Source organism: Plectropomus leopardus, chromosome 11 (genome assembly GCF_008729295.1).
Source record: "Plectropomus leopardus isolate mb chromosome 11, YSFRI_Pleo_2.0, whole genome shotgun sequence".
NCBI classification, from domain to species: Eukaryota; Metazoa; Chordata; class Actinopteri; order Perciformes; family Serranidae; genus Plectropomus; species Plectropomus leopardus.
This window is the reverse complement of record NC_056473.1, coordinates 17473421-17485553: the sequence shown is the minus strand read 5'-3', so window position 1 is coordinate 17485553 and position 12133 is coordinate 17473421. Positions and strand designations below refer to the sequence as shown.

General features: G+C 39.7%; 2 protein-coding genes across 2 annotated transcripts; one reads left to right on the top strand and one right to left on the bottom strand.

Moving 5' to 3' along the window:
* The first annotated feature begins 1449 nt into the window (after positions 1-1449).
* Positions 1450-7486, top strand: LOC121949941 (zona pellucida sperm-binding protein 3-like). Its single transcript, XM_042495809.1, has 9 exons — positions 1450-1633; positions 3096-3403; positions 4077-4195; positions 4467-4570; positions 5221-5398; positions 5543-5660; positions 5851-5933; positions 6530-6618; positions 7370-7486. Exons 1-9 carry the CDS (start codon positions 1489-1491, stop codon positions 7432-7434), a joined length of 1209 nt encoding a protein of 402 aa, XP_042351743.1. The 5' UTR covers positions 1450-1488; the 3' UTR covers positions 7435-7486.
* Positions 7487-7574: 88 nt separating this feature from the next.
* Positions 7575-11124, bottom strand: LOC121949940 (E3 ubiquitin-protein ligase TRIM21-like). Its single transcript, XM_042495808.1, has 2 exons — positions 11037-11124; positions 7575-9455 (listed from the first exon to the last, which is right to left on the bottom strand). Exon 2 carries the CDS (start codon positions 9444-9446, stop codon positions 7797-7799), a length of 1650 nt encoding a protein of 549 aa, XP_042351742.1. The 5' UTR covers positions 9447-9455; positions 11037-11124; the 3' UTR covers positions 7575-7796.
* Between the last annotated feature and the right edge of the window lie 1009 nt (positions 11125-12133).

Sequence of the window (12133 nt, the reverse complement as noted above, 5' to 3'; positions counted from 1 at the left end):
TAGTGTGTGATGGGAGACATTTTGGGGACATGGTGGAGGAAGCTGCTTGGACAGGTGAGGTCAGAGGTCGTTGGAAGACAAGCGACCGCTGTTGTGGAATCTGCTGAGCGCCGCACTTCCTGTTTGACCTCTGACCTCCACCATCCATCCTATAATAACAACCCTGCTCTGTCCCCCTCTGCTGTCTGACTCCTTACACTGACTCAGAAATACACCAACTGGCTCTGTGTGTCTGCTTTTATGAATACAGATCCATATTAAAAAACAAACACATTCTCCCTCAAACACTGAAGTAAATCTTGATTTGTAAACTGAGATAAATTTATTTGGATATGGAAAATACTACTGAGCATCTACTTAAGAGCTCATTTCTTTTCATGTAACACACATGGTTTATATGTTGTATGAATGAGCTGCACTTTTGCAGGTTTGGCTGTTTGACCGCTGAGGCTGGTAGATGTCCCACCCAGTATTAGATACATGAACAAATAAGTCTAATTTGTCTCTAAATTTCTGGTCTGGTGAGCACCTGCATTTCTCTTCATCATCATCATGTTAACGTCTCATTAAACCAGAAACTCCAAGAGATGCTTTGTCAGAGACTTCCTGCAGACAGACAAACAGACATTTTTGTGTCTGAAATTTTTCTAACATTAGATCCTCTGTGCTTCAGAGGGAGGAGAGGCTGGAGCAGAGCACAAACACGTCTGACATGTCTGAGATAAAGTGAGGATGAGCAGATGGAGGGAGACGGTAGGTCCAGGAGGAGCAGCAGAAGTGGAAGAGCAGGATGTTTAGCCTCTTAAACATTGACTCAGAGAGCTGGAAAATCCCTCCAGATCTCTGAGGAGTCAAAACATGTTTCAATTTATCTTCATTATTCATGTCTGGAGCAAACAGGGCAGACACTGAGAGAGAGAGCATGAACCAACACAGTGTTCAGACAACAGCGAAAGATTTAGAATGAATTAACCAAAGCTCTCATGACTGACGGGCTGAGAAAAAAATCTTCATTGATTAAACGTCACACTTTTAGAAAATTGTAACCAAAGCAGAACCCAAGATCATCCTTTTATTTCATGCTTTCTCATTTCCTGTCACCTTGGGGGCCTGCACTACCCAAAATGCAACTAGTCAACACCTCTGAATGATTTTCCAACTTGTAGCCTTCACACCCAACTGACACTTACTTAAGTGAGCTGATATTTTAAACATCTACTGCATCTTTTTTAGACTCATTTTCCTCAAAATTCAGATTTCTGGAAACCTAATATATTTTTTAATTTTTTGAATTATAAAATCAGTCTCTGTGTGTTTTGAATGTGGCTCAGCTGAGTCTCAGCAGGTTGGTGCAGGTGAACGAGGCACAGCTGGAGAGCCATTAGGTCAATCAGATGGTGGGCGGAGCCAAACTGCAGCTCTACAAATCCACCTGCTGCACAGGTGAGTTTGTTTCAAACAGAGAGAACACAGAATAAACTCTTCAGTATGAAACTTTCCATCAGAATTTTTCTTTTCTGTCTGCTCTGTGGAGCTTTATCAGCAGCTTGGGACTCTAACAGGAACATTCAGCCTGCAGCCGGCACCTTCGGACACCAGAAACAAGACCAGCCTGAAGGCCAGGAACCACCAGGTAGACTTGATCCACACCACAGGAGTCACTACAACAACGACTACCCTAATACCCGATCAAAAGTGTTTTATTGATGGATTAGGTGTTATTATAAGTTACACCGTGATGGAGGGATAGCTTGATTTTGACATTGGTGCAGTACTTTGAGTATTTTATGTTACAGATGATGATCATAAAGAATGTCGTTTACAGTGTCACTTGTTTGCTGTGCATTGCATTTGGTTTAATGCTGAAATGTTACTCAAAGACAACACAAGTGTTTAAGTATTGGCCCCAAACAAATACCCAGGGTGCTCTGTGTTTTTTTTTTTGGTTGACTTCCTTAACAACATCACGCTTTTCACAAGTATTTAAACCTTTCACTTTTTCCATGTCACTTTCTTATTTGTTAGATTCTTTTGTGTTTTTTGTTATCATTAATCTTAAAAAGTATAATGATTGACAAGTTTAATCACGTAATACTCGTTCAATTGCGATGAACAAAGTCGTAATTAAGAATTAAGTCATAATATTAAGCGAATAGAGTGCTCCAGGGATGATGTTTTTCTGAAGGCCGATCTGGGAGTTAGCTTCACACATGCTCGCTTGCGAAAAACCCTATTGGATTTTTTTTCATTGGATTTTGGATTTTAGCGAAAAATAAGCTCTGTGGTAAATATACTGTATGGTGATGATCCCTATGTTTTCTTCAGCAAGATAATCTTCACAAATTGACTTTGACTTTCTTATTGACTGTGAGACGAGGGAGCCCGAGGTGCTGAAATGCTAATGACTTAATGGATTTTAGGACTCATTCCTAGGGTTCATTATTCAATGTCTTTTGTTGTTGTTGTTGTTGTTGTTGTTGTTGTTGTTGTTGTTTTTCCAATATGGCCTAATCCTCTTTCATACGCACATAACTGCTCACAGCGGTATAGGCTATGGTGTGGAGCCCAACAACTATAAATTTTCCTTTTGTGGCAGAAAATTCTTTCTTGTCATGGGGCAGGTAGTTTTTTTAAGATAGTTTTAAAGAAATAGTTGGTGATGTTCCCAAACCAGTCTGTTGAAATGTCTACTCAGGGTAGTATTAATAATACTTAGCAAAATCAAACTTTTAAGCATTACTCATCTAATGTTTATCAGTACTCGATCATAAAGCGTAAATCTCATCTTTGTGCATTTTCTCAAAATGTAACATGGTTGGCTCATTACTGCTCCCTTTGGCTAGAGAGCAGAAAACCTTCACATGTTTAAGCCATTTTGGTGTGAAGGTGAGACACGAAGGATTTCTGCTCTCTCGAATGTTTTAAAGTGTTTGTTTTACAGGAGGAAAAAAAAACATCAGTGCTAAGATTATAATTGGTTGTTGTCCTGATAAATAAAGCTGAATCAAACTGACAAACACTTTCCAAGGATGAGAGTACACATTTGTGTTATTTAGAGCTAGACAAATCAAACAATTTCTACCTCTCTGTCCCAGATGTCCTCCAGGAGAAGCAGTCTTTCCGAGAACCGTTGTCTTGGAGGTATCCAGACCCTCCGCCTGAGGAGGAGCCTCGGTTTCCTCCAGACTTTGAGCTGAAGGCTCCAGTGGCACCTGATAGTGTCAGCGCCGTCTGCGGGGAAAACTCTGTCCGGGTGGAGGCCAAGATGGACTTGCTGGGGATTGGTAAACCTGTCCTGGCTGCAGACGTCACACTCGGAGGATGTCCTGCCACAGGGGAGGATCCCGAAGCTCAGGTCCTGATCTTTGAGTCAGAGCTGCACGGATGTGGAAGCCAGCTGCTGGTGAGGATTAAATGCGAACAGTAGATATAATAGTTTCTTGTTTGTTGATCAGACACTTGTTAACATCCAGATGAGTCAGTTTTTAGGATTTCTCTAACTTGAGAAGCAGGATTAGTGTTGTAGTAGTGTGTCCACCTGCTAAATGTAAGTTCAATATTCTATTTTTTTTCCTCTGTTTTTGGTCTCCACCAATTCCTCAGGGAAATGTCTCTCTTTAGCAGCAAAATTTTCTTAAATGATCATGAGATGGTCTGTGTCTGTATATCATAATCATATCATATCATATCATATCATATCATAATATGGTTTGTTTGCTGCTGATTAGGTAGTATACCTTACAGCAGCAACTAAGACTAAACCAGATGGTAAATGTGCTTTACAAAGTGAAAGAGTTGTTGATCCTATTTGCTTGCAACCACCAGACACACACCTATCTGTAAATTGATGTGCTAATGTTAAAGAAAAAGGTTAAATGGCTGGTAACTGTTTTCATTGATTAGGTTAGGTTTAATAAATTATGTCATTATCACTTTTCTACTTGTGTGTACTGTTCATATTTAAGTAGATGTACCATTATTATGTTTGTGTAAACATTTTTTTAAAAAAATCTTTAAAAAATAATAATAATGGAACCTGACTTATGTCTTAACCCTTAACATAAACTGTGTTTCAGATGTCAGAGGACTCATTCATCTACGCCTTTACATTGCATTACACCCCCAGTCCTCTGGGGGACAGTCAAATCATCCGAACCAGAGACGTCACAGTCAGCATCCAGTGTCACTACCAGAGGTCTGAAATTTATTCATCTGAACCAAAGGAAATTTGAGTACATGTCATTTATAGCAGCCATGGAAGAAACATTTGAGTAAAAGTAGCAATACTACAGTGAAGAAATACCAGTAAAATCCTGCATTAAAAATCATACTTGAGGGTTAGTATTGAAATTAAAATATACTTACAGTATCAAATGTAGAAGTATTCATTTTGCAGAATGGTCCATTTCAGTATTATGTTACTGGATAGTTGAAAATAATTATTGATTTCTGCTGTTTGTTTTTAGGAAGCATGATGTGAGCAGCGGGCTGTTGAAGCCGATCTGGAGGCCGCTCAGTGTCACTAAAGCTTCAGAGGAAAGTCTCTACTTCTCCATCAAACTCATGACTGGTGGGTGTTTGTTGGAAATTCAGGAAATTAACTTTATTAAAGTGTGTCTTGGTACATAAAAATACACAAAAGTCCTTTTTAAATTGCCAAATTTCTGTTTGTTTGTCCTTGAATATTGTAAAGTGTTTGCATTAGTTTCAAAATCAGTAAAAATAATATAATTAATCCAAAACGGTATTAAAAAATAATTACAAGTAAAAGTTTTGTTTTCAAAATTTCACTTGAGTAAAGTCCAAATTATTAGCAAAATTCTGTACTAAAAGTCAAAGTACTCATAATGCTGCAATCTTGTCTCAGAGAAATTATTTTTAACTTCTTTGCTTATTTTTGGCTTATTTTCAGGTCATTTTCTTGTAGCTGTTATACATTTCCTGCTAACTTTTGGGCCATATCTTAAGTTGCTCATTGCTTCTTCCCATGTTTTAAAAAAGAAATCCAGCTTATTTGCTCAGATGTTAATTTCATTATGTACAACAATTTCATTACATTCATTCATTCAGTTGACTAAATGTATTTAATTACTTTTCACTGTAAATGAGTTTGTCTGTATTCCGGGAAGCCGCAGTATTTTGTTGGATTACCTATAAAGTTAAAATAAAGGTGAACATCTCCTCTGTCCTGAACACTCTTGATGTCTTTTTGTCTCTCAGATGATTGGCAGTCCCCTCGTCCGTCCACTCAGTTCCTGCTGGGAGACATGATGAAGTTTGAAGTTTCAGTCAGACAGTTTCATCACATCCCTCTCAAAGTGACGGTGGACAGCTGCGTCGCCACTGTGGTCCCAAACATCGACACCGTCCCTCGATACGCCTTCCTGGGGAACAACGGGTCAGTTTTTGTACTGGTGGTTTTAGAGACCAGCTCCACTCAGAAACAATCACCTTAAATATAAATTTAACACATGGGATGTTTTTGCGTGACTGTTGCTTGATCAGCTGTCTTGTTTGTTTAACACTCGTGTGTTGTGTTCAGGTGCCTGTTTGACAGTCAGCTGACACACTCCAGCTCTCAGTTCCTGCCTCGGTCTCAGGATGACAAATTGCAGTTTGAGGTGGAGGCGTTCAGGTTCCAGCAGGATGACAGTGGTGTGGTAAGACTCAGCACATCAAATAGAGACCTCTTTATTGTCCACTCACACGGAAATTTGTCTTCCTGCACACTTCCTGTTAATCTGCTGCTTGACTGAAATTTAACTGTTATTTTCTAACTGGTTTCCATTCTTGCAAACCGCAGTTGGTCTCTATTTTGACTAACTTAAATGAACAACTTCTCTGTTTTAGATCTACATCACCTGTAGTGTGAAAGCCACAGCAGCTTCTGCAGCTGTTGATGCCACCAATAAGGCCTGTTCGTTCTCCAACGGGTGAGACCAGCACTACGACTCCCATCATCCTTTCTTCTGCACTTGTTCTCAGCGGGTTTAACGCTCTGAAATCTGAGCACATCAGTGTGATTTCTTTCGAAATATGGGAAGAAGGCGATGAACAACGAGAGAGGATATGACCCAAAATTAAGCAAGAAAGTTGTAATAACTACAAAAAATTAGTTGAAACTGAAAAAGGAAGTTGAGAAAAAATTAAAGGGGTGAAAAAAGGGAATTTACCTGGGGAAAATATTTATATATAATGTAAATATGCAATTAGGATATGTATACATATACTTTTTCTTAAGCTTTAAGATTTTTTGGGAACAATGGTTTAGTATTCCATTCAGTTAACATAGATCATATGTGGTGAATGGAGAAAACTATATATTGATCTTAAACCTGACAGACAAAATGTCTTTAAAAATCAAAAATAAGGTGACTATAAGGTAATGTTTGAAGTTGAATTAGGTGCACTGCAGTGAACATGAAGCGATTACATTTACTGGTAATGGATACAATGTTATTTATGTAAAGGGATAAAAGAAACAACCTTTTTGTAATAAATTCTAAGAGGCAGGCCTTTTGATTGACAGTTGGAGGGAGGCCAGTGGCAGCCATCAGGTGTGTACCTGCTGTGATACAGACTGTGGGTCAGGAAGCCATAATCAACTGGCTGGTACAGGTGAGTGGATGGACTCCAAAAACATTTTTTCCCCCCACTTAAACTCGGCACAGAGACAGAGCATGCTCACACTCTTCTCCTCTGTAAACACCAAGAGCACTGAAGAAGACAAGGCTGTACTTGAATTAAAGGTGTATAATTGAGATTTGTAGGTATGTCTATGCCTGAGAAATATAAATGCCTTTATAGTGTGACGGAGTTCCTTTTGAGACTTTTAACTTTAGTCCTATTAATTTTATCCTTTTAATAAAACATGGTAAATTAACCTTTTGTTTGACATCCATTTTTTTCTCCTATCTGAGATAAGTAGAACCTGATAAGTGTGTGTATGTGTATATGACCATTTTTAACATCCAAGTAGTTTTGGAGATAAAAAGAGCTCATATGGGGACATTGGGCTTATTTTAATAGTCAAAAATGCAATACAAGTGTAAAACTGTTATTTAAATGTGTGAACATTGTTGTGTGAAACATAAATTACAAACAATGCTGTATGACGATGATTAAAACAATTTGGCTATATATAGTGTATATATACACACCAAAGGGCTGTTTTCTTTTAAGGATGGCTGTATTTCTTTTTTAATTTTAAAATTTTTTCCCTAAAAATACCCTTAAACTGTGACTTGGTGATCCATTACAAAAAAACCCTTTAAATTACTGCAATTATTGCCAATTAGCCCAAAGTTTTTGGGGTGGACCTTCTGAATTGTCCTCTTTAAAGGTTATGGGTCTTGTTTCTGTGTTGCAGGTTCTCAGTGGGAACAGGAGACATCTGTGGGACCAATCACAGTGAAGGAGAGACCTCTACAGTGAAAAAAAAAAAAAAGAACTTTACAAATAAAATATAAGGTCTTTCTACTCTTGAGCTCTTGACCTGGTTTGTTCTCATAGTTAAATTGGAGGGCACAAAAAAGTGGGTCCACCTTCTGAGCGAATGATATTTCTGACTTTTTTTGTTAAAAGTAACAACCCCCACCCCCCATTTTTTGCTTGAGTGCCTCTTCCCTGAAGTGTGAGGGCTGGGAGGGGGGTTGCAGTAGCAGGTTTCAACCTTGGGACTGCAGCTGCCAGCATAAGCTGGGTTTTAGTTGTTTTTTTTCCAGCAGGACACAAATAATGTACATTTATTACAAAAAATTATAATAAATCTTCCCATAGAAAATTACACGGGTGTTCTACTCTGTGTGACTGACAGGAGAGATGATCAGAGGGGCAGAGTTTTTACCACCATTATTAAGAAATGGACCAAGGTACGGGTAAAGTTTCTCAGTGAAGGAGCAGCCGGTAAAGTAGTAGATGAGAGCTGCAGCATCAACGTCATAAAACGAGACCAAACCCTCCTCGTAATCCACAAACACCCCCACCTTCTGAGGCTGGGACTTCAAAGAGAGAACGACTGAGGGTTCAGCAAGAGCTTTGTACTCATTTTCATTCCGCAGCCATATTGTCCAGTAACCATTCTCAGGAGTCAATGTGATTTGTCCCTTTCTGTTCACTGACTCTCTGACCACTCCTAAATCCCAGTCAGTTTTCCCCTTAACTTGAACCTCGTAATAAAATCTTCCTGAGGAGAAACTCTGCTTTCCTAAAACACAAGTGCAAGAAGAAAATCTCTTTGGATTGTCTGCAAGAGTCATTACCATCCCCACATCGTTATCGTGTACTTGTTTTCCATCATCAGACAGGATGAGTTCAGGATTTGCAGTATCAGGATCAAGAGTCACATCTACTGCATACTGCTGGACCCTCTTCAGCTCGGCCTCAAACAGCTTCTTCATCTGCTTACTGAGCGTCTCCTCCAGCTGATGCACAGCTCTAACCACAGTTCCCTCATATGAACGTGGACGGACGCTGACCTCTGTCCAGTCTTTGGTGGGAGGAGAAGCGTTTAGGGATGTGAAGCTTTGGAGGAGGTTGAGGTGGTCTTCAGAGCATGAGAGCTGCTCCACCTCAGTGCTTCTATTTTTCAGCTCAGAGATTTCCTGTTCCAGCTCTTTGATGAAGCCCTCAGCCTGTTTCTCCGTCTTTCTCTGCTTCTCTTTGATCGTGGCGATGAGCTTGGCCTGGCTTTTCTCAACCGACTCCTTCAGAGCTGTGAAGAACTGAACACCATCTGCAATATCTCCGTCCGCATCTTCCCTACTGAGCTCCAGTGAGTGTTTGATCTCCTCAATCTTCAGTTGTCTCTTCTTGATCATCTGCTGAATTTCAGCATCTGTCTTCCCCAGCTCGGCCTTCTTTTCTTCATATTCCTCTTCCAGAGGAACAACATCATGTGTCTTGTGGTCTGAATAGGTGCAGAGCATGCAGACACACATCTGGTCAGTCTTACAGAACAGCTCTAGAAGTTTATCGTGCTTCGTACACATCCTGCCCTCCAGGTTCTCCAAAGGGTCAATCAGCTGATGTCTTTTCAGGCCTGACACTGTCAGATGAGGCTCAAGGTGAGTCTCACAGTAGGATACCAGACACACCAGGCAGGACTTCAGGGCCTTCAGTTTGGTTCCAGTGCAAATGTCACAGGGGACTTCTCCTGGTTTGGCAACTTGTTGCTCTGAGCTTCTGCTGCTGGCTTTTTGTTGAGCTGACTGTTTGAACTGAGCAGCCATCGCAGAGATGAAAGTGTTGATCCGCAGCTTTGGTCTGGATAAGAAAACATCTTTGCAGTTAGGACACTGGTAGGGGACATTGATTTTCCAGTGTTCAGTGATGCAGGTTTTACAGAAGTTGTGTCCACATGGTATTGTAATTGGATCAGTGAACACATCCAGGCAGATGGAGCACAGAAACTGATCTTCAGTCCACAGACAGCTGTCAGCAGACATACTGACACTCTGTGGACAAAAAGTATTTAAAAAAATGAATAAAATTGTAGTTACATATATTTTGAACGTTTGTTCAATAAAATAAAAGTATGGTTGGAATATGAGGACAATCCTCCTGAATTCTGTTGTTATATTATACAGTAAACATTTTCTGTGAGTGAGGGAAAGCTCAGATGTGTAGCATGAGAGGTGTTGCCTAGCTGGCACTAAGTCCAGAGGTCCTTAAATAAGTTGACGTCTGGATGGCAGCATATGTTGCTCCAAAATGTGTACGTCCTTTCAGCCTTCGTGATGCCCTCACCGATGTGCAAGTTACCCATGATGCAATGGTTAACACACCCCCATATTTTCATGGTTGTTCGCATGTCCCATGTCTTTCCCCTTAAGCCCAGAAGACAAATTTAAATCTGGACTCATTAGACCACAGCACACTTTCAGACTCTGACAAGTCTATAAGCCCAGAGAAGTCGGAGGTGTTTCTAGGTGTTGTTTATATATGACTTCCACTTTTGTATGGTGGAGTCTTAACTTAGATTTGTAAGTGCAGCCACAAACTGTGTTTATTGACAATAGTTTTTCATGGTGTTCTCGAGCCTGTGTAATAATATCCTCAATACTTATCATGTTGGTATTAAATGCAGCGCTGCCTGAGGGGTCAGTGGTCACGGGCATCCAGTGCTGGTGTTTTCAGCCTTGCTCCTAATGTGCAGATTTCTTTGCATTCTCTAAATCTTTTGATGATATTATGGTAAAATTCTTTGCAACTGTAGACTGCTGGACATGTTTACAACTGAGCCTCTCCTTTTATATCTGTTAATGATACTATCGCCTGTTACCAATTAACCTGCATACCTGTGAAATGTTTTTTTTTTTTAGCATTCCACAACTTTCCCTGTCTATTAGTGCCCTGTCCCAACTTTTTTTAAACCCAATCCAAAAAAATTATAATGAGTTTGTATTTTATGAAAAACAAAAGCAAATCATATCATTCTGTTTTTATGTACATTTTGAAAATATTTTGAACATTTTGAACTTCACTTTAATGTTGAATTCAACACATTTACTTCAGTTTTCTGGGATATATTTAGCCAGTTTTGTTTCACTTGTTCATTTGTTTTATTGTAGTGTCTCAGGGAGTACAGCAAAATAAAAAGTGCTTCTCTGTCCAAGAAACTTTAGTGTCAGCGAGTCAGCTTGGACAAAGAGGAGGTACACAGAGACTGATGATACAGAGAGCAGACAAGCAGGCAGGAAAATACGATGGAAGCTGCTGTTTTTGACTACATTAAATATTATTTGTCTCCACAACCCCCACAGCCACCTAAAACATTTGTCCTGAGTTGAACTTCCTGTTTGAGTAGAGCTGAGGTTTTACGTTTGTTCAGGAAACAGGTCTGTAAATTAGCTTTAAGATAATGCTCATTATAACAGTATTTTGCCTGACCTAAACAAGAATTTATTATATATTATATAAAATCACACATTTGTATGGTATAATATTCTTTATATGGTGAAACAGATCTAAAACAGTCAGATTCTGGTTTGAACTAAACTTTGACCCAATATTTAGTTACAGGACAGTGTACTCACCAGTGTTTGTTTTTGAGAAAAAACTACTGGATTCAGTTGAATGTTTCTTTAGAGAGAAACAGAGAGACTTTTCTCAACTGCAGCTCTGCTGTTGCTCACACAAACTTTCACTTTCATTTCAGGAATTGTGACTCAGTCTGAAGTTCTCCTATTTCACTTGTTGCTCCACCTCTCAGTGACCAGTTGCCAAGAGGGAGAGCTAAAGGAAGTGTTTATATCCTTTACCAAGGTAAAAGTATGAATATGACACTGTCAGAATTTTCCACTACAATGAAAAGAAAATCCTGCATTCAAAACATTACGGAAAACTCTGCCACCAGCGTCATGTATTTAAAGTATAAAACATAAAAGTATTGACTGTGCAGTAAAATGTTCCCTGTCAGTGTTTTCCTATTCTACCTGATGTTTATGGATTAATATTCCTGCTGCATTAATGTATATGTTGCATTTTACTGCTCTAAATCTGCAAGTTTGTGCTCATTTAACTCCCTTATATATTATTGGGTAGTGTAATCTACAGGGATGCATCAGAAGCGTAGCTGTCCTGTGAGAACTACGTATTTCTATTCAACCTTTCATAGTTTCAAGAAAACTGCCCTGTTTTCAGCTGTGTGATGAGTTCTCTGAGGTGATTTGATAAGTTTAATAAAGAAACTGATAAACACAAAATAACATAATCACTTTGACAGAAACACAAAGTTCATCATTGAGTTTTCATGTGTTAAAGACTTTTATTTTGAAGTTTGACCCTGTGACCTCTCAGTTTTAGGTCATGCAGCCAGCAGTCGTCCTCTCCTCCCCAGAGAGGTGGAGAGCTGGAGATGGATGAGTCTGACAGGAAGCCCCTCTCCGGTCTGTGATGGATGCTGCTGCCTCTGATGCTCAGGCCACAGCGAGGGAACATGGCGAGGAGGAGAAGGGTGTAGGTCAGGGTTATATATAGAAAACAGATGATAAGCCCTTTGCTCCGCCCTGTCTGTGATGCATGATGACAGCTTCTCCAGCTGTGTCCACTCAGGTGATGTCATCTACAATGGACGATGGGCGAAGTGGCACAGCAGCTGTCCCAGCGCAGCACCAAGCAACGCAGTAAACTC

Coding starts and splice junctions, on each gene's coding strand:
- LOC121949941 (XM_042495809.1), top strand. CDS start 1,489: ATGAAACTTTCCATCAGAATTTTTCTTTTCTGTCTGCTCTGTGGAGCT. Junction 3,404..4,076: donor GATGTGGAAGCCAGCTGCTG/GTGAGGATTAAA, acceptor ACTGTGTTTCAG/ATGTCAGAGGACTCATTCAT. Junction 4,571..5,220: donor CTCCATCAAACTCATGACTG/GTGGGTGTTTGT, acceptor TTTGTCTCTCAG/ATGATTGGCAGTCCCCTCGT.
- LOC121949940 (XM_042495808.1), bottom strand. CDS start 9,446: ATGTCTGCTGACAGCTGTCTGTGGACTGAAGATCAGTTTCTGTGCTCC.